Source organism: Nipponia nippon, unplaced genomic scaffold, assembly GCF_047370975.1.
Source record: "Nipponia nippon isolate SJK-2023a ecotype South Korea unplaced genomic scaffold, ASM4737097v1 scaffold_6, whole genome shotgun sequence".
NCBI lineage: Eukaryota > Metazoa > Chordata > Aves > Pelecaniformes > Threskiornithidae > Nipponia > Nipponia nippon.
Window position 1 is genome coordinate 12436108 of NW_028262380.1, and position 26833 is coordinate 12462940.

The following is a 26833-nucleotide window of genomic DNA, read 5'->3' on the forward strand; positions in this document are numbered from 1 at the left end:
TGTTTAATCATTCCAAGCAGAATTTTGTATTTCAGGTGTAACTTTTTAGGCCAAAACGTTCTGGATGTGGTCAGCTCTCTCTAAGTCAAGTCTTACATGAATTAAATGCTCCAAATTTGATGCTTGTCAGTAATTTTGGAGAGACCAAACCTTCTTTATCCATCGTTGCAAACTTTTAGCAGCTACTCTACTAAAATAACTCAGGAAAATACTTTGTTTTGGTTTCTTACAGGGTTGATTCTTTTTCAGGGTGGGTAGTTTGTTTTGGGCAGGTTACAATAAAGAGAAATTCATATGTCAAAAGTTAAGTATTGCAAAGTTCAGAGTTTCTCTTGAGGAATAAGGCAGATGTTCATATTAGCTTGAACCGTGTGCACCGTTTGCCCTATTTAAATTTGGGCATCTGCCTTTCTGTAAACTTCTAATTGCCTCTCGTGCTGTGTTGTTTTTATTGGAGATGTACTTAATTATAGCCAGGGCTTCAGTAATAGCTCCAGAGTTCATATTGCCTTGAGCAGGACTTTTTGACAATCCCAAAACGCGTAATTTCAGCAGACAAGGCAGAATGCTAATGGGTGGTTAAAAAATGCTACAGGCAGCTCAATCCTATGTATATCCTTGGGGAAAAAAGAAACCCAAACACTTTACTTACAGGAGTAAAAAGTGGCAGTTGGGACAAAACTTTTGGAAACTTCTCCAGAAGACTGTGTGGGAGGCTCAGCATCTCATTGAAATACTGACTCCTTAAAGTTGGTGGACATGGAAAGGCCTTTTAGGTATCACCACACGATGCTGGTGGTGGGGATATTGAGGAGGAAGAGCAGCAAGATCAGATGTTAGAGAATAAAAGCTGGATGATGCTCACTTACTGATTTTGGTATCATCTGTTATGTGTGTTCATAGTGACAGTACCACCACTGCCTCTCTATATCATTCCTACCTGTGGTGAAGGTATAGACATTACTGTGTTTTGTTTTGTTTTTAATTCAATTTTGTGGGTTTTTTTCCCATCTTTTTTTCTTTCAGAAGCCTTTTTTTCTGAAATAGCAACTCTGATATTACAGTAGGAGTAGAAACTAAAGATCTTGGCCAATCTTAGTTTAATGAAGCCTCTTCTAAATTGATTAATCATGTTGCAGCAGCCTTAAACAAAAAATTACTTCCCAATTTGTTTTTGAATGCTGATGAAAGAAAAGGGTTACACAGCACTGGTATTATCCCTCGACTAAACCCAGAAGGGAAACACATCTGATTCCCATTTATACTTAGTGTATTGGCCTATGAGAGGTTGCTCCATCTTGACTGGTCAGTTGGTAAGTTTATTTTGAAGCTAAAATTTAAAAAAATTCAATCACTTTGAAACAAGCAATACAACCTTAGAATAAGCATGCCACATTAAAGAAGAAGAATGTCATTAAGTATGTAATTTACTTAAAATGCTTGATATGTTTTCCTGTTATTGGTTCTTCTTAACATAGGAAAAAAAGCCAAGTCTGTTGAGTTATAGTACAGCCCCTTTATAATTCACTGCCTTGATGTCTAGACTCCTAAGTACACTGTGATAAAAAATTGATGCAAGTACTGCAGCAGAATTGCAAGAATAAGGTCGTATCTCACCTGTTCTGCATAACACATTGGGATGCCAATTTATATTGCTATTATCAACAGGCCAATAAATGCAATTTCTAATTTACATCACAAGATGGCAGCAAATTTTTAATTCACTTAATATTTTACTAACCTAGATAAACCTAATATCTTGAAATCATAATTTTCTTACAAAATGACAGCAGCCATTCTTTAATGATCAGATGTATGTCATATTTACAGAGATGTCAATGCTTCAGAAGTATGAAGTCAGAACATCTACAGAAGTGTATTTGTATCTTAAAATTAATTTAAAAGGCAATTACCTTGAACTTTAAGGATCAGTATCTCACAGTGTAATAGTTACTAAATCGCATTAAAGTTTTTTCGGATAAAACCAATAGCTTTTATCTATAGTCTTTGATTTCTTGAAGAGAAAATGCAACGAAGCATTTTTTGAAATTCAGGCGGAGGCTCTTGAGACTTGATCATGTGGATTCTTTTCTTTATAAGCAATTCTGATTTATGTTTGAAATGTTTGCAGGTATGAGCTTTGAAAGTTATGAGAAGCTTGGCTCAGCTCATTTAGCAGATCTTTTCTCCTGTGCCGGCCAATACAAGAAGTTAAAATTCTTTTATCTGCTTGAGCTGTTTTGTCCCAGGTGTTAATTGTCATTATTCTTAGGTCTCACAGAAGATGCATCTGATGGCCTTTAAAATGCTTTACCTTTTGTTTTCTCTTGCAGTTTCACAACCACAGGCTGTACATAGCCAACTGGAGAAGCCATCAAGTACTGCAATTCTCTGCAATAACTGTGGAAACCCATGCAAAGGAGAAGTTTTGAGAGTTCAGAACAAATATTTCCATATTAAGTGCTTTGTTTGCAAAGGTAAGTGTTTGTGACAGCTGTTCCTATGAGTAGGGCGTTAGCACTGGGGATGTGACTTCATGGTCCTGGAAACTTCACAAACATATTTTACAGTGTAATCCATGCCTGCAAGGATTCACTGTAAACTCTATGACTGCTTACTGTAAGATTGTAAAAAATCCTAAAAGTGGAGTATGTTTTGAATGGATATAAACCCATGAAGTTTACTGTAGAGTTGGGACCTGAAGAAGAACACGGGAGAACTGGTAGTGAAACACAGTGTGGGGTTAGGAGAGAATTAACATTTACAAAGAAATTCAGAGGGTATCCCTCTCCCAGCTTTCTAATGCACGCCATGGGGTGGGCCATGGCCATGTCTGTTGAGACTCTATTGCATTGGACTGTGATGTTTGAATCCCAGTGTGACCCCTGTGCTTTTCCATTTTTGGGGGGAAACTATTTGCTTTGCTCCAGGTTGGTGCCTGGCTGTGATCTAGTATTGAAACATTGTGAATGGCAGAAGGATGGTCAAGGAAAACAGGGAATTAACCGATTCAACACCCCTTCGATTATCTGGAAGTTGCAAAGATCTAATTTGTTTTGAATATACAAATGAGTAAATGTTAACTGATGTTTACTGGGCGACCTGCTTACTTCATTATTAAGCAGTACTTCAAATGACATTTATTAATCCTTGTAGCACAACCTAGAAACATGAGCATGGCTCTGGTCCCAGCTGTGTTAACGTGACTATTTCCATTTCTATGTAGAGGAAACTATCAGAAAGAAAACTGTCATTATCTGTCAGCTGCACTGACATTTTTATAAATCCCATGGGATTAAGTATATTGTATTCAATACCTGAGTCAATCTTTAATGAGCTAGATAGACACGATTAAATGTTCAGCTCAATAATTGTGTTCTCTGCAAAATTACACAGCAAGAAAAATAAGCATAGTGCACTATCCTAAATAGCAAGAATATTTTGGTCACCTATGCAGAACCAGAATAGTATTTAAAGCACAACACAGCCTATACATACATCTTTCAAACTCTTTTAAAGCCACCTGTTCTTATGGCAAATTTTATTATCAAATTAGTTTTTCAGACCTAAGTCAGGAAGAGAGCAGCTAATTTGTTATTCAGGAGTATTGTCTCCTGCATGAAGTCCAGTAACATACTGATGTGAGCTCCATGTAATTATCTTGATGAAATCCAAGCCCCCTTTTATACAGATCTGCTATAAGAAAACATTGACAAGTCCATGGAAGGAACAAGACACAATTATACATCCACATTTTCATTTCACAGGGCATCTCCAGGCTGCCAGGTCACCTGCAGATGCACCAAGGGGATTCTGAAACTATTCACTGATCCCAAATTTAGGCAGTGCGGAGGCTTTTTTTCCTACCCCCATGCAGAAGAAGGTGATGAATGTACTATAGAAGCTGTGTTACCCCTACCTGTCTGTAAGAGATAAGGAGGAGTTTGTTCGCTTCAGGCAGATCTTGGATAAAATGAGGAAAAATCACTGTGTTAACAAGGAAGGAGCAGGGTAGCGTCTGTCAGCCACCCATCAGGCTCAGCTGGCACAGGAGGTAGTGTCAGAGACGTGTGGTTAAACTGCTTCTTAGGTTCAGGGCTCTTGGGAGTACTTGTATTCCTCCTTACTAATCATTTTGCTAAGTGCTACGTTTGCACACGTGGTTGGGTTTTTTTTTCCCCCCCTCATTATTTAAATGCCATAATTCCTTTTATCACTTTCCAAGGGTTTCCATCAATTTACTGGCATCCTTCTGGTATCTGTTTTTCTTTTGTTTCTGGGTTTTATTTGTTACTTAAGAAGCATAAGTTGCTTTCTAGTGTGGATTTACCACATTGTTACAGGAGAAGAGCTTAGGAACAGAACAGAGCACTGAACATACATTTCATTAGCTAATATAAAGGGGAAAAAAAAGTCAAGTTAGGCAAATGTGATTTGGGTTTTTAATCATGTCCTCAAATCAATGGATGAAAAAATATGGTTAATGTGTTAGGATTTAGCAAAAAAATGGTACTCGGTTCTCCTGGTCAGTTGACCACTTACCTCCTTTTGGCCTTGGAGCAGACGTTTGTGCCATGACCCCTTTTCTCAACCCCTTTTCTTGTCATGCTGCTGGACTGTTGTGCATGGGCAGGGAGATGATCCTGGGAATATATTTACCTTACAGTTGACTCCTCCCTGCACTGCATTTATTTTGATGGTACTCAGTGAGGCAGTTTGCCCCCTCTCATCTCATCCGCCAAAGATAGCACCTTGAAAGAGGCAGTGTGTCCAGTGTCCAGTGCAGCCACGGGACAGTCCCAGGACAGATAATCCCACGTGTGGGCTGGCTGCATTGCCCTGCTAAGCTGCCTGCCTGCTAAGGTTGACTGCCTCTGTGTTAAACCACCTGATAGCCTTCATCAGAAAACCTTAGATATTTCTAAAACTGCAGAAAATTGCGTTCCTTCTCACAGTACTTACAGATGTATGATGATGGAGACCACAGACTGACAGAGAGCCCATGAAGAAGAATGACAAATGACCATGTCTTGAGAAGGTGTCTAGAAGTATTTGAGGTCTGTTTGAATAATTTGATCAGTGGCAGATGAGATTACACTGGAAGAAGTCACACTTATGTTTTTGAATATGTGTGAAATGTGAAGCCATTTCTTTGATAGTGTTGAATGAATTATGAGGTTTCAGGAGGGCAGAGACATTTAATTGTTTCCTTTTTTTTAGGGTAGAAAGGTAGTTTTGTATTTTGCCATTCTGCCGTCTGATTATTCCTATAGGGACTGTGAGTTTCAGTATGGTAACAGCAAGTATGTAGGTGCCTTTTGTATTTAAATTAAATTATATAACCAAGGAAGGTTAGTATAAAGTCATTCGTTCCCGTCCAGTTCTTCTTACATTCCCCAGATAATGATTCTGAAGAATTCTAAGGAAAGTTTTTAAAATCAACTAATTCTTCTTATTATTAAAGATTGAGATACGCATCCAGATTAAAAATTTTAATAGCAATACTGTGAACATCTGCTAGTTTTGCTCAGTATGAAAGTTTAAAAGGGCTTATGGAGGTAAATAGGCATTATAAATAAGGTTTATACCCATATCTATTCGTATATATTGTTTCTTGTTAAAGTGCACATCTAATCTGCTAGTAAAAGGCTGTAGGGAACATGCCATCTAGTCTTCACTTCAAATTTTTACTCAGTCTTTACTTTAAGATATCTCCCATTTTAGTCAGGTTTAATAAAAATGCAGTTATAATAGAAGTAGATGCCTTTGAAATATGAGGCAAACATTTTATTCATGAGACTTCAAGGGCTTTGGTTCCCATGTTTGTGAATTCTCTTATTATTTCTTACTGCTGTAGTGAAAGCATCAAGGAAAATGACAAAAGGTGATAGAATATTGATGACTGAGACTATGAACTTAAAACAAGTGTTGTCTGGTTCATTCTGAGGGTGTCTGTCAGGTCAGGACTGCTTCTTATATGGGGCATGGTATTAGGCAAATACTCACTTGGAGCTCAGTTACAACAGCGTAATTTAGTGAGCCAGTAGAGAGAGAGACTAAGGTAGAATTGTACATAGGACAGATGTAGGTACTGCAATTATATTATCCTGGATAGCCTCTTTGATCTTTCATAAAGATAGAAATTACCTTGTTTTAGGAGAGTTTGTCAAGTATTTCTTCTTCTGTGATGTGATTGCATCCCAGCATTTCCAAAGTAGCAGTAACCTATGTCAAATACAGTAGGAAATATTGGAAGCGTGAATCAAAGTCCAATGTTTCTAGGGGGTCTGGCTAATTTGATTATTATAGCTTTATATAAAATCAGAAAGTACACTTTACAGTATTTTATACAGTCACTCTAGCAGACCAAATAATGGACAATCCGTAGTACGTTTGCAGATCTATTTGCATGCAAAAATCCTGCAGCCTCCACCCTAGCTCAATGGGAAAAATCCATGCAATCCTGCAAAAAGCTGTTCTTTGTACAAGGTTACTCATATATGAGAAGAACCGTAACTCATATCTTTGTCCTTTACTGGTTTGGTCTTGATAAAATGAAGTAAGCTTGCAATCCAAGCCCTAGATGTGAAAACATGACCATTGTGCTATAGCAGGTTCGCTGCGAATGTGTCTGTCTTGTTTTACCCCTAATCAAAATTCCCTGCATTGCTGTCTTGCTATGGAGGCAGCACGTGCAGTCTTCCATGCTGGCGTGGCTAGCAGTTTCAAGTATGCTTTTTTCCCCCATGAATTTTCATCTATTTGTTTAATTAACCTGTTAGAAGGTTAACATCTTCAGCTAGAGTTGGGTATATGTTTCTGTGGGTGAGTGTTTCTGATGCTTGTGGCACTACAGTTTCCTGGGAATTGTGGAAAAGCCCTGGGCTGGATATATCACTTTCACACCATTTTTATTCAGTAGAATGTACAACACAACCCAGAGTTATATCATTTATTGTGAAGCCATGTTAACGGGAAGGTTAAAAACACCAAGTAACTTGGTAATAGGAGTGATTTGTTTTTTAGATCAAATGCATCTGCTAGGATATAAATATGTTAAAAGCTACGCTGTGTAATCTGAGGGACTCGCGTTTGAACATAGCTACGGGGTTTCACGTTTCGGAATGGGAGTCATTTACGGGAAGCTCACTAGTAAGATTTCTGAGTGCCAACTTTTGGCCAAGCAGTAGCGGTTGATGGCACGTCTGGTATCTGAGGCACTGGGGATGCAGTGGAGGGGTTCTTGTTCATCAGGCGCTCTCAGCAACGTGCCCATCGCTTCCCAAGTACTTTAGGGGTTTGCAGTCCCAGATGAATATAATAGGAAAAACTACGCTTTCAACACAATACTCTCAGAGTCTGGCTTGGATAGTATAGTGGGTTTGGGGCTGACTTACCAATGTCACGTTAGCTTAATATTTTATTTCACTGAAATAATGATAATAATAATAATGACAATTTTAATCACTTTTGCCTGTGCAAATGGGATTTAATGCAGTGGCCAATGGTTCTAACTTGTGGATTTGAGATTTTTAAACTTAAACTTTAAAAATCATTAATTACTAACTTTCTAAAAGCAACTCAATAATTAAAGCATGAAAAAAAATTTCATCAGTAAACTCTCACAATCACGAAGTAATTCTTAATTTTTCTGTCGCTTTGATCACATCCTTGTTAGTTGTAACCTTTCTTTGGATTCATGAAGAACTTTCTCATGTCTTGCTTGTATACCAATCACATCAGCACTTTAGCAAAAGCTTTATTTCATGGCATATATTTCATCCGGAGTCTGATGAATTTTTTTAAGAGTATCTTTCATGAATTTACATAATATTAGTAAAGTGTGGGAAAGGAACAGGGGAGGAATCACAGTTAAGAGTATTGGTAAAGGAATATCTTGCTAACATTTCAATAAAAGTTATCTATCTATAAACCACAGGAAGCCAAGCTTCTGTTATTTCTGGTTTCCAATTTGATTTATCTCATTGAAAGACATGAAGTTTGTGGGTGTTTAGGTTTTTAGGGCATAGTAAAGCTACTCGTGCTTACTCTAGTCTTTATACCCAGGATATTATGTAATACCCCTGCTTTACTTTCTTACTAATAAACAAGTACAGTTTTCTTTAGTCTTTTCATTGCCTTGCTTTTCTCAGTCTTTGGACTAGAACGATATAAATAAGAAGTTATGCTAGAAAGTTAAGTACTCATTAAAAACATGGATAGGATTTCCAAAGAAGTAATTGCTGAAATTTCTGGGGGACGATCCAAACTACAGGTGCAGTCATGTGCAGAAGATGTTTGCATTGCAGAGGGCTGGTTCCTCACTGGAAAGAGCTACCTGGGAGAGGTGCTTAACCGTGTTGGGAATGCTGAGGTACATTTAGACAAAGACACCAAATAAATGGAGAGTAGTAAAACTCACCCTGGTTGAAATCAAAGTAGAACTGGGACAAAACTGAATGCATTTTAAAATCATGCCTGATGTTCATTAGATAAAGTTTGGGATGGAAACATAAGCTTTGCAGGCAGTAAAGTTATTATTCAGATAAGGCAGTTTTGAGCATACATAATTTCAGCCCACATTAGATAGTGTCACCCCCGTGAAGAGCCTGTAATTTTGAATTACTCAAGTTCTCTTCTTAGGTTGAAATTTTTTCCTACGCAAAAAATGTCAGTGCAGGAATGCCTTTATGGAGGGGGACTTTCTGTCTGTATCACCCTCTTTCACATGGGGATACAGCAGGGATAAAGCCAGTGCGCTGGAGTAGTTACTGGGCGTTTCAATGCACTAAGGTGATGTGATGAGACCCAGAGAGAGTTGTTGCATAAAATTCATCACGGCCACAGTGATGGTGTTCTACCTCCCGCTCTCTGCAACTCATTAACACGAGACCATCTGCCATATCTGTGCGTAGTCAGAGCAAGCACTTAATTTGCAAACCTGTAACTGGCACCCAGAGTATCATTATGAAAAATCAGAAAATATTTAATGTTGTTGCTTCACATGTTGGTTTTTTGTTTGGTTGGTTGTTTTTTTTTTAAAAAAAACACCAAAAAAAAACCAAAACAACTGTTTTAATTAGTCTGGCAAATGACAGCAGTATTTTATTATAAACACTTAGCATGCTATTAGGTTGAAAATGGATTAAAGCACTTTAACTCTGTTTCTTAAGTCTCTTTAGCATACTTGTAAATTTGAAATAACCAGGCTGATTCCTTAAAATAATAAAACAATATAAACCAGACAACTTTTCCAGTTTTCCTGGGGGTTGTTTTGATAGCTTGGAACAGCCTTGTACATAGTGCTGTTAGGATCTCTCTCACCCTTAACACTATAGGAGAGCTTTTATAGGGCAGTAACACTGTCTTTAAGCTACTGGGAAATTCTGCTTTCCAGAAGGGAAATGGAAATGCACTTTCTAATGCAAAAATTGCTAGATGTGTGGTTCCCATAAATGATAGGAGCCAAGTTACATAGTGCACAGGAAATTCCCCAAACTCTCCTTCATTTTAATCAGTACACCTGAGTCGTTAATGTGTTGTCAGTCTCATAAGAGCATTCTGAATCTCTAATGGTTTTCCTGCGCTGAAGTGTGTACCCCACAAATTCGTTTATGGGTATCATGGCCAGTTTAGCCTGAGACCTTGTGCAGATGTGCTGTACACTGTATCCTTTATAGCTTTTTCAGTGCTCCATATGCATGGTGAAGTGTTTTAAGATGTATAAGATATAGCCCACAGTTCTGTGTATCTTACCTGCTCCGGAAAGTTGTTCTGGTTTTCCTCTGTCAGAACTGTCTGCCTTCCTGCAGTTCCTGGCTGGGAGTTGGGGAAGGGGCAAGCAGGTCTGCCCCCGACTTTCCCGGTGCTGCATATGGCTTTTGTTTGCCCTGGACTGTAACAAAATGAGGTGAGATTCAAGTCCTTGAGATTATAGGTGGAATTTCAGATATTATAGCTAAAACGCTGCTGGTGACTGATAGGCTTGAGTGTTCTTGATTTCACAGACATCTGCTTGGAAAGACTTAGATACGGTCACTCCTGCCTAGGGAGAGCGATTGGATTATATGGATTATATACCATCACTAGGTTCCTTCTGTCTCTCTGCTTCCAGACAGAAGTCTCAGGTGTGAATTGACCAAGAGGGCAAGTGAGATGATGTTCCCATGCAGACTTTGCGTGGCAGGCAAACTTCCAGCTGGGGAAGACTTCCTCAAAACCTTTGTGAAAAGCTTACCTGGACTCATCCACACCAGACCCCCAACAGAAAGAGTATCACAGTCACAGTTATCTTCTGGAAGCAGGCTTAGACTGCTTCAAATTAATTGCGGTTCGGTTTGAAGTCAAAGCTGTAGCAGTGGAAGCTTGCCAGGTGGTTGCTATTGCTTCTCACGGGCATAGTGGCCAGGAGAAATGTTCCAGATATAATCATGGGATTTTGGAGAATGGGCTCCCAGGCTGCATCAACGATGTATGAAGACATGCAATTTAGCTGCCAAAAGAGAATTATGTCAGCAACATGCTACATGTTGTTCTTGAGATCTTAATCAGCTACCAGCATCCATCTCGGGGATGGAGGAAAATACTAGAAATGGACATAAAGCCGCAGTGCTGAGGAAGAAAACTTTTCTTTAGCTCTGAGAAAGCAGAGATTTTTTTCTTGTTTTCTCTGTAACAACATTACGAGTGGCTCTTTTTTCCTTCTTTTATTTTCAGGGTCTCTGCCTCTCTCTCCTGTGTTGGATTCACGCCTGGTTGCTTATATCAGGCAAGAAATGGGAGAAAAAAACCATAGACTTCATACATGCAGTTGCATGTAAGCAAACTGCTCGATTGTCTGGCAGGCTGAAAGCAAAATGGCACTGTTTGGATGACAAGAAGACCAGTGCATTTTACTGTTACAGCCTGCTGTAGTGTACAGCAGCACAGAGAGCATAGCATCCTCCGAGCCTCTCAGGGCACAGCTGATTTTCAGGCCCAGCACACAGCCAAAAAATTAATCTATTTTCAGTAGGCTCATTTGCCAGCAAGGAAAATAGAGATGCACTTTATGTTCGTACAGTGCAAATGGAATACTGATGATATACCATAGCAGGATAGCAACATGCTTAAAGTGCATTAATTAATTGCTATTGCTGCTATTTATTTTTATAGGCTGTAGGCAATAAAGAATTATGGAGTTATATTGACCATGAAATCACACAGCATAAATGACAGTGCTCCAGGTGCTATTACAGACACTGGACTGGGGAAAAATGTAGCCTAGATCCATATGAAGTATTTTGGTGTCAGGTAACTGCAAACCATCTTAATGAGTGGAATTACTGAGCTGTCAGAGAAGCCATCCTGAGGTACCCTCCTCAGAAATGGCGTGGATATCTTCCATCTCGGGTCCCATAGCACGCCCAGATACTGGCTTTCTGCCAAATACCATGAGAGGAGACAAACGCTTACGTATTCACTACTTAAAAATTACTCGTAACTGTTCAAGATAGGGCATTGCCTTGGTATACAGGGTAATACCAAGACAAGCAGCTGAGTTACTCAGTGTTAGTCTCTTCATTATCATAAGTCCTATGTTTGCAGCGCTTTTCTTGTTTCACTAAGATGAACTTCAGTAATGATTGGAAACTGTTTCTAGGTTTTAAATAACCCTACCTCCAGATACTCATTTTGGATGACAGGCGTTGGGTAGGAGTGGATCTGTGACATAATGCTGATTTCCTATCCTAAGAGAGTAAGATCTGGTAGTTGCCTTCAAACATGCTCCCTAGACTTCCTCCAGCTTTCCTTTCCCTGATTTCTTGTCTCTGCAGGTGTGCAGGACCATCTCAGCTGGGCAGTGTCTCTGTCCATGTCAGTAGCAGGTAAGGGGCACAGCATCTCGCCCAAGGGATGGCTAATGAGTCTGTTTTCAGAGCTACTCTTCTCAGCTTTAAATTGGGACTATTTTAATATCCAAGCCAGTATTTAACTGGAATCCCTGTGTTCTTCTCTGGTTAGCTGGGTGTCGAGTTAAATCATATTAGATGGTTCAAAGAGTGCAGGAGCACACAAGGGTTTGGGACTCGAGATGTGGCTGGTGGAGCATAGCTGGTGATGGAGCGATGTGTGAAGAGCAGGGCAGGAGGATTTGGATTTTGGAAAAGCTGTGACTTCCCCCAGCCTCCAGAGTCAGTGGGTAAGAGGAGGGACTACCTCCTGTGCCCAAGATTCACTCATGAGCTAGTTTTTTCTTCATTCATGAATAAAGACTTTGCAGAGGGTAGCACCTCGTGAACTGTCATGTACGTGGTCTCTGTTAGGGGCATATGCCAAAACAAGCTGGAAAGAAAGGGCCAAAAGCCCAGCCTGCTCAGTTTTCTGTGCCAAAAAATGCATTAATGGACTTTCTTTCTTAGTTTTGCTTATAGCTAATCAGTTTGGAGGGAACTCTAGAAGAACTGATGACCATTGACAAGAACTGAGATAAAGGGGCCAAATGTGGCATCAAGGTCTGATAAAAATGATTTTTTGAAATTTCTTGGAATGCTAAAACACTAAAAACTTTTATCACTGATACAGATAAAAACTTGTGTGATGGCTAAGCCTGTTTGAGATCTTTCATGCCAGCTCTTTCTCTGAAGAAATATTTTACAATGTACCTAACATTTTTGCATGAAAATCCTGTTTTTGTTTAAAAGCTGTCATGAAAAAAAAATTTTTCTTCAGTATGGCACATGTAAGATTGCTTCAGCTAGAATCTTCAAAAGTTATGTTTTTAGTGACATAAAAGCAGCTGGCTTTATGAAAGAAATATTCAAGAAAATTACAGTCCTCTGCCATAAAAATGTTCTTGCACTAAACTGAATCAGTAGTCATACTGACCTACATCAGGAGATTTAATAGCCTTGCTGAGCGGAAGAGGTTATCAAATCTCCGAAGAAGAATAAGCATGTTGGCCACTAGTTTCAATTCAATTTGTTACTGATCTAATTGGTTCCAAATAAATTTATACTATAACCTATTTATATGTCAGTTTATTTCTATTACTGTATTACACAGAAAGTAGTACTGTCAGTGAAAAAGAAAGAGCTTCTTCCCTTATTTCCTCTGCATTTTCCACTATAACCATAGAATTCAAGGTCTTGAAGTTTCGTGCAGCATCAGGAAACAGTTGAATAAAACTGTGAGGTGTTTGGTACATTGTAACGTTTGCTAAGTGCTGATTTTATGGAGGAAGACAGATGCATCTGCTTAATCAAGTAGAAGCATTAAACGGGAGAACTATATTTTCGAATGTTGATACTTATATTTTATGGATGGTATTGGGTTTAAGGTACTCAAACCCTAAGAAATTAAAAAAACCAACAATTTTTTTTCTCATTTCATCCAACTTTGTTTCACATTTGATACTTTTAATGGTTTTGTGATATCTCTCTCATTATTCTTTAAAAGATAATCTCTTTAAGCTAATATTTTAACCATATATCATAATCCCTTTTTAATATTGCTCAGACTTCATTCCAGAGCTGCAGAGATCTGAGGGCTTTTTCCATCTTTTTTCCTTCTTACTGGGATGCTGTTCCACAGCCTCTATCCTGTGATTGTTAGAAATACTTGTATTCATTTGCAGCCTCCATTTATTCATGGCCAGGGTTTCCTCACTTGTTTTTGTGACAACATTCTCATTGGGTTTAAATAGCTCTTCATCTTTTCTTTAACTCGCTCTGTTTAAACCTCAGGTGTATCTTGAGATATTAGTTGTTTCCTAAGGTTTGGGTTTTGTTGGTTTTTTTTTTTTGGTTATGCTAAACAAGCCAAGCTCTGCGTGTCTCTTAAAATAGGATTTTATTCTTTATGTCATCCTGATAGCCCGGCTCTGCTGTGAATTGGTCTTTTGAGAAAATAACTGAGCAGGATATACCCTGTGTGCTCACAAGGTATACTGTCTTTAGAACTAGCTAGCTCTATGGGACTTGCTTGGTCCAGTGCATCCTTGCTTATTAATTCAAAACGTTAATGACTTGTAGTTGTCCTGTGATCACCAATATTTGCAAGTCTTTCTTTCCTTCTGCCTCTCAGAAGGGAATTTTGTTGCTCCTGTTTGAATGGAAGATGTTTCACCTTGTGCCTTTAAAGTAAATCCCTTCTCCGTGTCTCAAACTATCCAGCTTCCTTTCTGTCTGGATCCCCCTCTGCACTGATAGTGCCTATGGGCTTTGGGTCATTAGTGCACTTCATTGCCATGGGTCTGCTTTGTTGTAGCAAGAACATTATTCCTATTGTCATTTCCCATAGTCGTTAATCAGCTGTACTAATAGCCTTCCTGGAGGCTGTGCTTCACCCTTCTTCGCTGTGATCTCCCCCTTGGCCAATTACCTAATTACAATCTTATCCTCTTAATTTTTTCTATCCTATCTATTGCTCTAGGGCTACAGGTAGGTGAGATTTACAGCATTTGGTTTATCTAGAAAGTCATGTATGTTGAAATAGCTCTGTATTGTGGAGCAAGTATGTTGGTAAGTTGGTTTTCCTTCTCATGGTCCACTTCATTTCTTGTATGAATGTCACCCTCGTGTGGTGTGTAGCAAAAGCCACTAGAAGAACCCATGACTTTGGCATGGAGTTCACTTGCAGCGTACCTGCTATGACTGTGAGGCTGAATCCATTAATATTAATTGGAAAGTACAGTAACAGGTATTAGCACAACTTAGGTAGAAAACAATTCATAATCTTCATTCTGCTGTTCAAATGAAGTGTGCTCTGCTCGTGTTTGCCCGTGCTTAATGGAGCAATTTGTGTCCCTCCTTATTGAATTCAGCCACTCCGTGTACAGGGAGGCTGAGGTGATGGCGATGCAGAGAGGGGCCTGGGTAGAAGATGCCAAGCTCAGCTTTTATTTTGAAGTCCAAATATCTTTATTATCTGATTCTCTTTGGGTAAACAGTTTCACTGCAAGGTTTCCTGAGAAGCCAGGATTAAGTGCATTTGTGCAAAGTGCTTTGGAGTAACACACAAGAAGCCATAGTAATTGTAACCTCGGTGGCAGCAGAGAGAAAGGCAGATACCTTCAGCGTGAGACAGGGTCCTGTCGAACACCAGTGACAGGGCTGTCGCCGGCCCCACCTACCCTGAACCTCAGCACCGGGGCCCCGTTAGCAGTGACACAGGGCCTGCGTGGCCTCCCTTAATGTCAGCAGGAAAAACATATAGATTTGCTTGTGCTTACCGCTCATTTTAGCAGGTGAGTAGTGGCAAGAGTGCCCAAGAGAGCAGTGGCAGGTAATTTGTGGGTACACTATCAACTCTTCGTCTTCCCCTTGCTATGGAAGCCCATAGCAAGGGGATCCCCCTTTGGGGGGGGGGCATCCCTCTGGGATGGCACGGACCAAAATGCATAGGTCGGTGCCTGCCCTGTAGCTCAAAGTGATTCTTGGTGGCTTTGTTCAGGCATGCTGCAGTAAAATGTGCCACTACTGGCATAAAGAAATATTCTATAACGATGTAACCCCTCCCTGCTCGCTTCAGGAACCTAATTATGTCCTTTAATTTTTTTCTTTTATGATCCACTCTGCAAGTTTAAATACTGTATGATACAATTTAGAACTGCTCTAGTGCATCATTAGTATCAGCTCAGCGTGCTGCTCAGCATCATCTTAAATCCATAGTTGATTTGTGCTTCTGTCACACCAGTACGTACCTAGGTGAAATATATAAACTGAAAGAAACTCGTAGTATTCAGCAAGTCATGCCATATTTTTGAAAAGTCTGTTCGAAAAGCATGCCCTTAGCAAAAATTAGAGCAAGGGTGAGAAAGAAAAATATTAAAGCGAATGTGTTAAGCCTGTGAGATAAAGCACATGAACAATGTATTGCAAGATAAACCATCTAATCCATAGTTGTTGTCTATGACAAATGTAACACAATTGGAATTATTTTGACTTACAAGAAAGGTTAATTAACTCATGGTTCTTCAGTTCTTGGTCATATACTAATACAGTTTCAGCATGATTGTCGCTTTCTGTCGCTTAGTGGTTGGGGCCATCTCCAGAGAGAAAGATCAGGATTTAAATGCCCACTCAGGGTTTAAAGAGGGCCTTGAGCCCAGGCCTCCTGTGCTGCTGTCCCTAACTACTAAGAAAGATGATAAAAAAAGGGCAGGTGATTGAATGTGTTTTTGAATGAATGTTAGGATCCTATGCTTTCTTGGGGTTTCTGTGCTGTGAGTATTTGTTATTTTATGCCTTGAGCATGCCTGCTGGACTCGTTTCTCATAGTTTAGATGCAAGATGACTGATTCTGGCATTGCAAACAGGCTTTGGTGTGAGTTGAGAGGCTTTACCAACCAAAGTGCCTGTGGACTCTCAGGTACCTAAGCAGAAATCTCAGTCTTGAACTTTAAAAGTTTAGGTACCTCTGCTATTTTGGGACCAAGGCACTGAGCAGCCCTGTGGTGTTTTGTACATGCAACCCAAATTTGATAAGCAACATTCCCACTCTTTTTCTGTGTGCTGCATGCAAGATGTGACACTGCTGCGGTCGTCTGTTCAGCCTCGTTTGACTGTAAGCACCGTTTGCTGCTGGAAGGGCTTCCCTACATGCACATCCCCAGGAGCAGAAGTACGTAGTAACAAGTGTGATGCTGTGACTTAGAGTGCAGTAGCAGTCAGCACAGCAGCAGAATCACCATTTTGAATTCCAGTTCTCCTTATAAAACAAATCAAGTCTGTTTTCAAAGATCCTGGTCAATATGGATGAGGATCGTCTTCTACATCTCTGTCTACTTCTGTATGACTTCACCCAGACTGTTTTATCTCTCCTTTCCCATTTTATACATTCTCAAAATGCCAGCCTAACTCCAGCCCTCGTGCAATGGAGAAAGGCCCTGAAAAGTCTCACAAGCCTTTGGTTAATTAACTTTATCCCTTTCCTGCAGATTTAGCTTAAACAATATAAATTGACAAATAGGATTAAAAACTCTGCTTTTGCCAGAAGCAGGTGGTTCTGGAGATCCCTCCAATTCATGCTTGGTGAGGTTTATCAGGTGAATGTAAGATTTGATTTAAAAAAAGGGATCTTGTAAACTTGTGAAAGTTTACAGCAGTTGCCGTGTGCGTCAGACCCCATGTTTAGAAGGAGCAGTATTTTAGCCACTTTCATGTCCAGGAGGAATATCAGACAATTGTAATCTTTCAGAGACGTTTCTTTGTAACATTGATGCTTTAGATTCTGAAGGTTTATATCCTTTATGCATTTCCTTTAACCTATTAAGAATGATGGGTGTTGTATATGCTAGCCCTGAACTCAACTCCTAAAGACTTAACTCTGTGCTAGCAGCCTCTGCACTAAGGTTAATATTTTTACATGCAATAAATCCAAACTATTAGTGTACAAAATACTTCACTGATGTAATTTACTATAAAAGCAGTGTTTTCCAGGTGCACAACAGTTCTGTGATCATAAGCCCATATACTGAAGTGCTTAAACACTCCACTAGGAACTGTATTGATCATAGGTGGAAAGTCAGCATTGCCTTAGAGAGCGAGCTTTGCTTTTCCAGCCTTCTGAGTCTGCCTTTTTTCTTCCTGCAGCTTGTGGATGTGACCTGGCTCAAGGAGGATTTTTTGTGAGACAGGGAGACTACATCTGTACTTTGGACTACCAGAGACTCTATGGCACACGGTGCTTCAGTTGTGATGAATTCATTGAGGGAGAAGTGGTCTCAGCACTGGGCAAAACCTATCACCCAGACTGTTTTGTGTGTGCTGTTTGCAGGTATGTTTTCTACATGAAGTTGTGTTTCAATTTAAAACTGGATTTTGAGAGATGAATGCCAGGCGTTCTAACTTATAACCTATAGATGGAAAAAAAATAGTTGTTTTCTATTATTCACTCCTTAAAAAGTAGCAGAATTTAAAAAAAAAGCAAATTCTGAGTGCCTCTTTTTGTTTAAAATGCTTTTTCTGTTTTATGATATCTTATGTGTGAGGTTTTCAAAGTACTTGAGAAACTGCCACTGCCTCTACTGTCAGACCTTTAGCCCCAAATGTCGCTTTATTTCTCTGGTGTCTGCTATTTTGTGTTTTGTTGACTGAAGTTACAAAAGATTCAAATGCCAGCGGCTGAGTCTTCAGTGAGCCGCGTAGATACCGTATTAATAGATTTAAACTGCAGTTTCACAGTGCTGCTTCCCAGAAACTCCAATAGTCATTTAAAATAGGACAGAGAGGTCCTGTACTCACAGACGCTTATGTATGTGTTGGATTTCACCAAGGATCTCCAGCAGCTGTGGAGGTGACAAGCGACACAGCACACAAGGTCTCCCCCCACCCCCAGCAGCCTGGTGGAGTTCAGTGGGATCAGTTCCCATGTGGGTACATGCGATGTTGCAACCCAGTGTTGGTGGGGTTGTTTGCAGGCTCTGCACTACAAGCAGCTGATGTCAATTTGACCTGCATCTTGATCCTCTTCTCTGGAAATAGCACAAACAAATCTGTTGAAGACTTCAGGAAGAAACTTTTAAGTCCACCAAACCTTCAAGAAATGCACTGTTATAGCCGCTTGGAGCAAGTGGAAATGCTGTAATAATTTTTCTGGCTAAACTTGAGCCTTTAGCCGTACAAGAAAAGTAACCCCATGTTCAAAGGGAAAGCACAACGGGGCACTGATGCACCACATTGTAGATGCTATATGCGCGGGTGGCACATTCAGGTGACTGTGCAGTCTAAAACCAGTGTGTCCTTGTCACTGTGGCCATCTGCCAGCCAAATCTGCCCAGCTCCTAGGGCTGCCGAGCTCAGATGTCCTCCTGTGCTGATGCAGAAGCAGGACTTCAAATTCCAAAACAGCTGTGTTTCATGGCAGGATATCAATTTAATATATCAATTGCAGGAATAATTAAATAGCCATGTTAAGAGGAAGACTCTGAGACTGACAAGTCTTTATTCTATTAAATTCTGTCTGTTCAAGTTTTACTCTCTTTAATAGGAGATTTTTTCCTTTTGGATACTTTAAACAAACATGAAGAGTAAAGATAACAAAAAACGCTATTTTTTTTTTTTTCTAAATAGGAGGAAAAATTATTTATCTGGCTAATTGTGGATCTCATGAGTTAACTGCTGGCTGCACATGCTCTTGGCCTGCAGCCTATCACTATTACAGCTCTTCTGCAGAGGAACACAGCTAATTCTTAGTACCTTTCTTCTTAGCACTAGTACCTTCTGTAAAGTAAGGTACTTCTTCATTTAAGACAAAAAGAAAAACTGGTTGATTCTGTTTTCCTGCTAAATGTGCTTGTATCCTCAGCCACACCATTAAGGTTTAGCATTGAGGCATAAATTATTTACCTGCGTGTTACTATACTTAGCAGCCTGGTGCCAACAGGTTTCAGTCAGGCCGTTGGATATACTAACCTCTTGCTGTATTTAGTCAGTCCTTCAGTTGATAGTTTGGAGCTTGGTGGTAGAATTTGTCTTGTTTCCCTGGAAATTCAGAACAATTTTCTTTATGATTAAGCTACTGATACTTAGGTACCTAACAATTCAGATGAGCTGAACTGCAGTACAATTAAAATACTCACTAGAACATGCTACAAATATCATGTGTATTGAAGACATGCTAAAGCTTTTAAAAATGAAGTTCCTGATACAATAGTATTTCATATAAAAAAATCAGAGATGTTCCCTAACCTTCTGTATAACTAAATAATGGGATTAAAAGCTGTTTCATTGATGAAGTTTCTAACTGCTGCTATCTAAAACTTCAGTAGAAAGACCCAGATTTCCTTCCGTTGCTTTCCTTAGAAGGACACACAAATTCATGTTGTCTTCATCAGAGCGAACTAATGCCTTGCTGACTAGCAGGATTCAATTAGTGTCTCCCAGGGGGGTTATAACACTGACTTGTGGTGCAGAGCAACAGAAGAATTCTGTCATCTGTTTAAAGTAAAAACACTGGACCAGGTCCTCAACTGCTTTAAATCAGCATTGCTTCAATTGCCCCAGTCTTTGCAAGCCAGACATAATTTATGTTTTTTATGGGAAAGACTGTCCTATCTAAACATCATCAGCATTTATTTTATTGAGTGATATCCTCAGTAAAAATAAGGTGGGTAGGCTGTAAATACATGTGGTTTAAGCAGAAAAAAAGAACTTTTATGTTGTTGTTTAAAAAAAAAATTAAAAGGCAAAAAATAGAGTCATTTGATTTGAGATACAGGATTGTAAAGCACTCTACCTTGGCATTTTCTTTGGTGGGAAGAGTCAGAAGTACCATTTGTGTCCTCATTTCTTACACATGGGCAGAAACCTTAAATAATGTGCCAAAAGCATGCCGTCTGAGGCAGTTGGCTGATCACAGAAAGTGCATCTGATGTTGCCTTTTACAGCCAGACTTTAATGTGGGTGCTCTGTTAGAAATCTGACTTGCAGAACGGTGTGAACTTGAGAGGTGGTGACTGCCTGACAGTGGGGCTGATCCTGCTCTCGTGGAAAGCAAGCAAGGCTCTTACCAACTTCAGCAGGAAAACATTGGCAGCAGAAGGCACTTTGCACTTGTGACAGGGGTCTCCAGAGTGGTGCAGGATCGTTAAGTGCTTTAAATGAGCACTTTTATAACCTGTATTTCTGTAGCTCTGAAGTAACACTTTTAAACTCTTCCTGCGTTGAGTAGTAAACCAGTCATGGTAGCAACTCCTTTTTTTTCTTATTTTCAGAGAAGATAAGATTTAAATAGAAACTGGTGGGAAGTGTATGTTGCTTCAGATGGTAAAATCAGTGAGAAAATCTAATGTGCATACAGCTAGCTGGAGCAGTGGGAAAAAGCCAGTAACACAAGCCCATTCGTTTTCTGGAGCTCGTGGTATTACTACTTTTGAATGCCATGTGGCCCAGTGTCACAAAAAAGAGCTGTATTCCCTGGTGCCTTCTGCACGGTGGTGATAAGCTGCTGCCCTCCTCTGTGGGAAAGCTTGTCTGTCAGAAACCCAACTCATCCCCAGGCATCCCCTGGGACTCAGATGCTATTGCCCTGGGCTGCCACAGGTCAAAGTGTGAAAAAAATGAATTAGTATTCAGAGAAAAACTGACTATTAAAAGTACAGTATAACATATCGTCCTATGTGATTGTTTCTGTCTATCTTGCATTGACCAGTTGGCTCTTAAACAAATTCAGGTTTTAATTGCATTGTTTGTTCTGCTGGCATAAAGATTGAAGATTTAGCCCCTTCTTCTTCCAGTGCTGTTTGTAGTCCAGTGAAACTGTTTCCTGCTGTTGTGTTCCATGATGATAATGCCTAAAACTAGGAATGAGAAGAAAAATAACAACATAGCAGTTAAATCTGCAACATTTTTCAATCTTACTCTGAATTCCTGGGAAGCGGGTAAGCAATCTTATTCTTACAGTTTCCTTAATTGGAAGGGACTGTGTTCTCCAGAGAGCTGCCAAAGACATTTCCTCCAAAAGGTTCACGTTTGTAAAAGCAAAATAGAAAGAGGCAGAAAATTAAGGTTATCTGTATTAGTAGAAGCTGAGTTTTATTAAAATTGTGCACGCAGCTCTTATATGGCTGTCAGAGATGGGGCTGTACAGCTCTCAGGAGTATCTTATGCAGGATGGGAAAAGTCAGGAAATTGAGTCTTTCAAAAAGCAATGGGTAGTCATACCTGTGATAATACTTCTGAAAATAGAATTTTCAGAAGAAGTCTTAGTGTGAGAATAAGTTATATAAATGTATTAATATATCTATGCAGACCATACATACGTAAGATGTAAAAAACCAAACACGTTTATGAATACGTGGTACTTCCTGAACAAAGGAGTCTTGCTGTCCTGCTCTTCAGGTTTATGCATGGAGCATACCTGTAACCCTAGAGTCATGTAGGATGGAGGGGACCTGTGGAGGTCCTGTGGTCCAGCCCCTGGCTCAAGGCAAGTCCAGTTCGAGCAGGCTGCTGTGAGCATTGTCCGGTCACATTTTAAATATCTCCAAGGGTGGAGATCCCACAGACTCTCTGGACAGCCTGTTCCAGCATTTGAGCACCCTCATGGTAGGTTTTTTTCCTCCTGATATTGAGTTGGCATTTCCCATGTTCCAGCTTATGCTGCCTCTAGTCCTTTCACTCGGTACCTCTGGCAAGAGCCTGGCTCCAATTTCATATACACATCATTGGGTAGTTTTAGACAGCGGTAAGATCTCCCCTAAGCATTTTAAGGCTGAACAAGTCCATCTCCTTCAGCCCCTGCTCATGTGTCCTCTGCTCCAGCTCTGGACCTAGCCACCTCCACTGGTCTCCCTCCAGTAAATCTTGTCCTGAGGAGCCCAAAAATGATGCACGCTGCTCCAGATACAGTCTCTCAAATGATGAACAGAGGGAAAGATCACTTCCCTGGACCTGCTGACTATATCAATTCAGCCCAGTATGCAGTTGGCTGCCTTTACTGCAGGGACACTCTGCTGACTCACGTTCAACCTGGTGTCCACCAGGACCCCCATGTCTTTTTATGTTTTCCAGCTGATTGACCCCTGGTCAATCGGGTTATTGCTTCCTGGGTACAGGATTTGGCATTTGCCCTTGCTGATATTCATGAAGGCAGTATATGGGAAGTAATGTCCACTTTGTCTCATCAGGTTTAACATCCTGGGTCAAATTTTTCACTGTGGAGCAACCTTGAGGGATGTGATTGTACAAGGTACAAGTTAGAGAATTTGATCCTGTCCTCAGGTTGCAGTCTGACATTACACCTGACCCAGTGAAACTGCAGGCTGTTACTGAAATGGATAGCTCTGCTCTCCCCACATCCCTGACCATATGCTTCTATTTTATTATATCAAATTTAGTTGACTGTTCAGCCACAGAGTCAGATCAGAAACTTAAAGAACAGAATGCTGTCTGTCTGCTCTGAAAAAAATTGAGTATTTTCTTTTGGCCCAGAAAGCTTGAATGACGTGCCCAGAGCTGCATAGGTTGAGGCATGGTGCAGAGAAGGACAAGAGCAGGTCCAGACCTTTCAGTGTCAGCACACAATTACCCTGGATTAGGCTGATCGTGGTTTGGTGTTTTACAATATAATTTTGTTGGTCAGCTCCAGTTGTTTCTGAGTTTACAAATATTGTAGGCAGGTGGATAAAACAAAATTCATTGGGAAACGAATCATAGAAGATGTATTAAAATCCTACAAGTCATTTCAGAGAGCTGCTTTAAAGATGCTCTTAATTCTTATTTTAAAAATAGATTATCCAACTGTGAAAATCACATTGAATATTTTTAAAAGGATAAGTAGCTAATTAAAACCCATACCTAGCAATGTTCAGTGGGTGACTGGTTGTGAGATGTCATTATATTTGAAGGCAGATACACTGCTCTTAACCTACGATGCTATATACAGTCCTGCTCACAAGTTAAAGAGCTCAGAAACTGAAACCTTGCTAACTGACTGTTACCACCTTCTGTGGTGCCTTCGCTCATACCGGCGTTGAAATCCTCAAGTAGGGCTGCTTGTGAAAGGGAGAGGTCAGATGTTACAGAAATCCTGGCAAATGTGTTGTGTATGAATTCTGGATTCTCAGTGAACAAAATAGTGAAGCAAATGCTGAGACTTAATTATGGGTTTAGAAGACCAGTGAGGGAAGGAAACGTCCGCCTGTACCTTCGAGCGGACAACTTCCGAGGAGGATTTCCCTGCTTTTATAGAGCAAGGTATCTTGCAGATGTGAAAAACTTAATAGAGAAGTGAAACTGTTGCCTTCTCTCCTCTGAACGGAAGGGCACACTGAGTAGTTACTAAACTTTCAGATAATAGCCCAAATAAGATATGTTTATGGGGTAGGAAAGCCTCCACACATGCTCACCCCGAAGGAGGCTCTGTGGCATGCTGTGGTGCCTGTGAACTTTGTCATGATTTATGGGTGTCATCTGCCTGGTTCTCTCTTTGTGCTATAGGAGGCCAATTATCCTATTCCTAAGTCTTAACTGTATTTTCTTTCAGATTGTTTAATTGCCTAATGTAGCTGAGCCAATTCAAAATGAAGAGTCCTTACTTCTACTTTACTTGATACTTGGTGCATGTGTTTCAGATGGGCTTCTGAGTTCAGCTGGATTTTTGTTAGGTAAATCATTGAGTCAAAAATATATTAACTTTGCCTCTCACTTCCGCTCCTAATATACTAGATACAAGAATGCTCAGTAGTCGCGGTACTTCTTCAGAGCATTGAATCGTTCATGGCTTCCAGGACATCACCATCTCCAGGATTATTAATGGTGCGAAGCCTGCCGTTTTACTGAGACCTCTCATGAGAGTCCACTTGGGTCATTAGCTGAGTCCCAGTCTTGTTCCCCATAAGGAGTATGGCAAACCATACTTGATGGTAATATCCTGCCCAGGGCATGCAACTGTGCATAAGAACAAAAGATATTGGGGTAGTTGTATGGCAGTGTAGTTGTGTGAGCAGGTTACCATTTTTGTGGGGGTTTAATTCAAAATAGATTACCAGTGGTCATAAAAAGTATATGGGTGCCTGTAAATCAAGATGAGATGTCTTCCTAAAAACACATAGGAGGTCAGTTACAAGTTCTTGTCTCAGTTCTGGAACAGTTGAAATTCCTTGGCTTGTGCCTTTCCAGGTCAATCAATAGAGCTTAGTTCTCGACTTGATTTTGTAACATTTTATTAAAACGAAAACATGATTAAATGGTGTCTTTCACATTGACAGTAGAAAACTAGGACAGCATTGGAATTATATCACTCCATTGTTAAGACAGTTTTTGGAAATTAGTCATTAATTTTCATTATCTGTATAGAAGTGTATCACATTTGGTAATTTTTACTCGAATGTATGTTTATGTCCAGAGGTCCTTTCCAACCTCAACTGTTCTGTGATGTTCATGAAACCGTTTTATTATTCCATATATTAGAAGGCTCTATGACTTTAAGCAGTATAAAAATCCATTGCGAATAACAGTTGTGACCTACAAAGAACTTTTTTTTTTTTTTTTTGTACATAACACAGGAGCTTGCTGCTGCTGGATTGCTGCAAGACAGGACAGGCTTGCTGCTGACTGGAGCAGTGCAGCTCTGTCAGATCCTGTCTCTTATAACTAGAGACAGCGTTGTCGTCTTCTCGTCAGGCTATTGAGTAAAATTCATGGTACAAAATCCTCTCTTGAACAGGTGGAAATTTAGGACTCTGGGATCTGTACTAACATGGCGTTGGGCCTCTTTGTACCAGAATCATACATGGAACATTTAGTTGTGTCAAAGAGCAGGGCAATTTTAAAGGCTGTTTCCATAAAATATTTTTCCTTAGCTTAACTTTAGGCAAGTAAGAAGGTAGCAAGTATTTGGAGTATTAAGTCATTAGTGAAGGAAAAAAAAAAAAGGTGAAAAGCAGAATTCGTTATCAGATATCCAAAGATATAACAATATTTAAACTCCATGTATCCTCATAATATTTAAAGTATTGCCTATGGTCTGAAATGGATGACAGCATTGAACACTTATTTGGCTGGTTTAAAATAGATTTTAGTAACATTATTTAGAAACAAAGGGCAGCATTGCTTTTGTTCCCTTTTTAAGTAATAAAAATTTTCTTTTAAATGCAACACAAATGTAGAATAAGCCACTCTTGGGTGGTTTAGGGAGCAAAATAATGTTTATGCTTAGCAAGAAGTATCTGTGCAGCTTTTGTAGTGAAGACAACCTCTCAATTGGTATGAATTTGATAGCCTTTGTGGGGAACGTCATGCAGAGTTTTAATGAAATGTTAATGAAATAATCTGATCAGATGGACTTCACCACAAGGCAGAAGGCTTCCGTTATGTTTGTGCCCCACTTAAGCCATATTTTAATAGCTCACTTGGGATTTAGTTGGACATGAGCTTTGGGTGGAGTGAAATGTGTTTCTGAATCCTCACCATCCTTTGCTGCATTATGAAGTGATTTGTCCATCTGGTCCTCTTAGAGAAAAAGCCTCAGCAGCTTCTGTGCCCAGACAAGAAAGCTCACGGCGGAAAGCTTTTTGTTTTAAGGACATTGATAAAAAGGAAGGATTTAATTAAGTGTAAGGAGAGATGTTGTGGAGTAGAGCAAACAAGTAATGTAGACACTTCGGGTTTTATAACTGGGATATATTTTCTCCTATGAGAGTTCACTGATATTTGCTTTCTGAGCATATAAAGAGAAGGACTTTGATATCATCAAAGTTGGGAGGACAAGTGCTGGGTTTTTTTAATGCATAAAAGTCATCACTCTCATGCAGCATTTTAACAACATAAAAGCAGCTGCATTTGCCTGTGCTTACTCCCTGTAATGCCAATTTTGTTTTCATTCTGTAACTGATCCTGTTAATGATCAGCCCTTGCTGATACTACATTTCTTAGATACACAAGGATTTGGACTTGAGTGCTCAGTGTGTTTTTGTATCTTTAGATGTTATTTTTTTTTCTAAGTAGCTGTAACATCTGCGTTTGAAATTGTCTGTTTAATATGTCCCTTCGCTACTTCAGCCTCCAAGTGGCTGAAAAATCGTAAATGAGAACTGGACAAGTAGAGAAAAACAAACCGGAGGAATAACCAGTTCCTTTATGGGAGGATATTGAATTTTGATAACGATGTGAGACTGTAACCTGTATGCTTTTGTTTCCTCTCTTGTAGGCTGCCTTTCCCTGCGGGTGACCGGGTAACTTTTAATGGGAAGGAGTGCATCTGCCAGAAATGTTCCCTGCCCCCTTCCAGCAGCACTGGCTCTTTCCCCGTACAGAACCTGCGAAGTAAGTAGGGGGTTCTGCTTTTTTCTGTTGGTACTTCTTAGTCTGCACAGGTTTAAACAACACAATTTTACACTGATATGTTTAAC

The 26833-nt window shown here is 39.9% G+C and overlaps 1 protein-coding gene across 10 annotated transcripts in view; it reads left to right on the forward strand.

Annotated features, from left to right (window-relative positions):
* Positions 1–26833, forward strand: part of ABLIM2 (actin binding LIM protein family member 2) — a 147336-nt gene that overhangs the window by 38518 nt on the left and 81985 nt on the right. For all 10 annotated transcript variants that reach the window (XM_087736499.1, XM_087736502.1, XM_087736504.1 and 7 more), the window contains exons 2-4: positions 2334–2477; positions 17574–17757; positions 26632–26747. In XM_087736499.1, coding sequence (XP_087592625.1) covers positions 2334–2477; positions 17574–17757; positions 26632–26747 — 444 coding nt within the window. The remainder of the gene's footprint in view (positions 1–2333; positions 2478–17573; positions 17758–26631; positions 26748–26833) is intronic.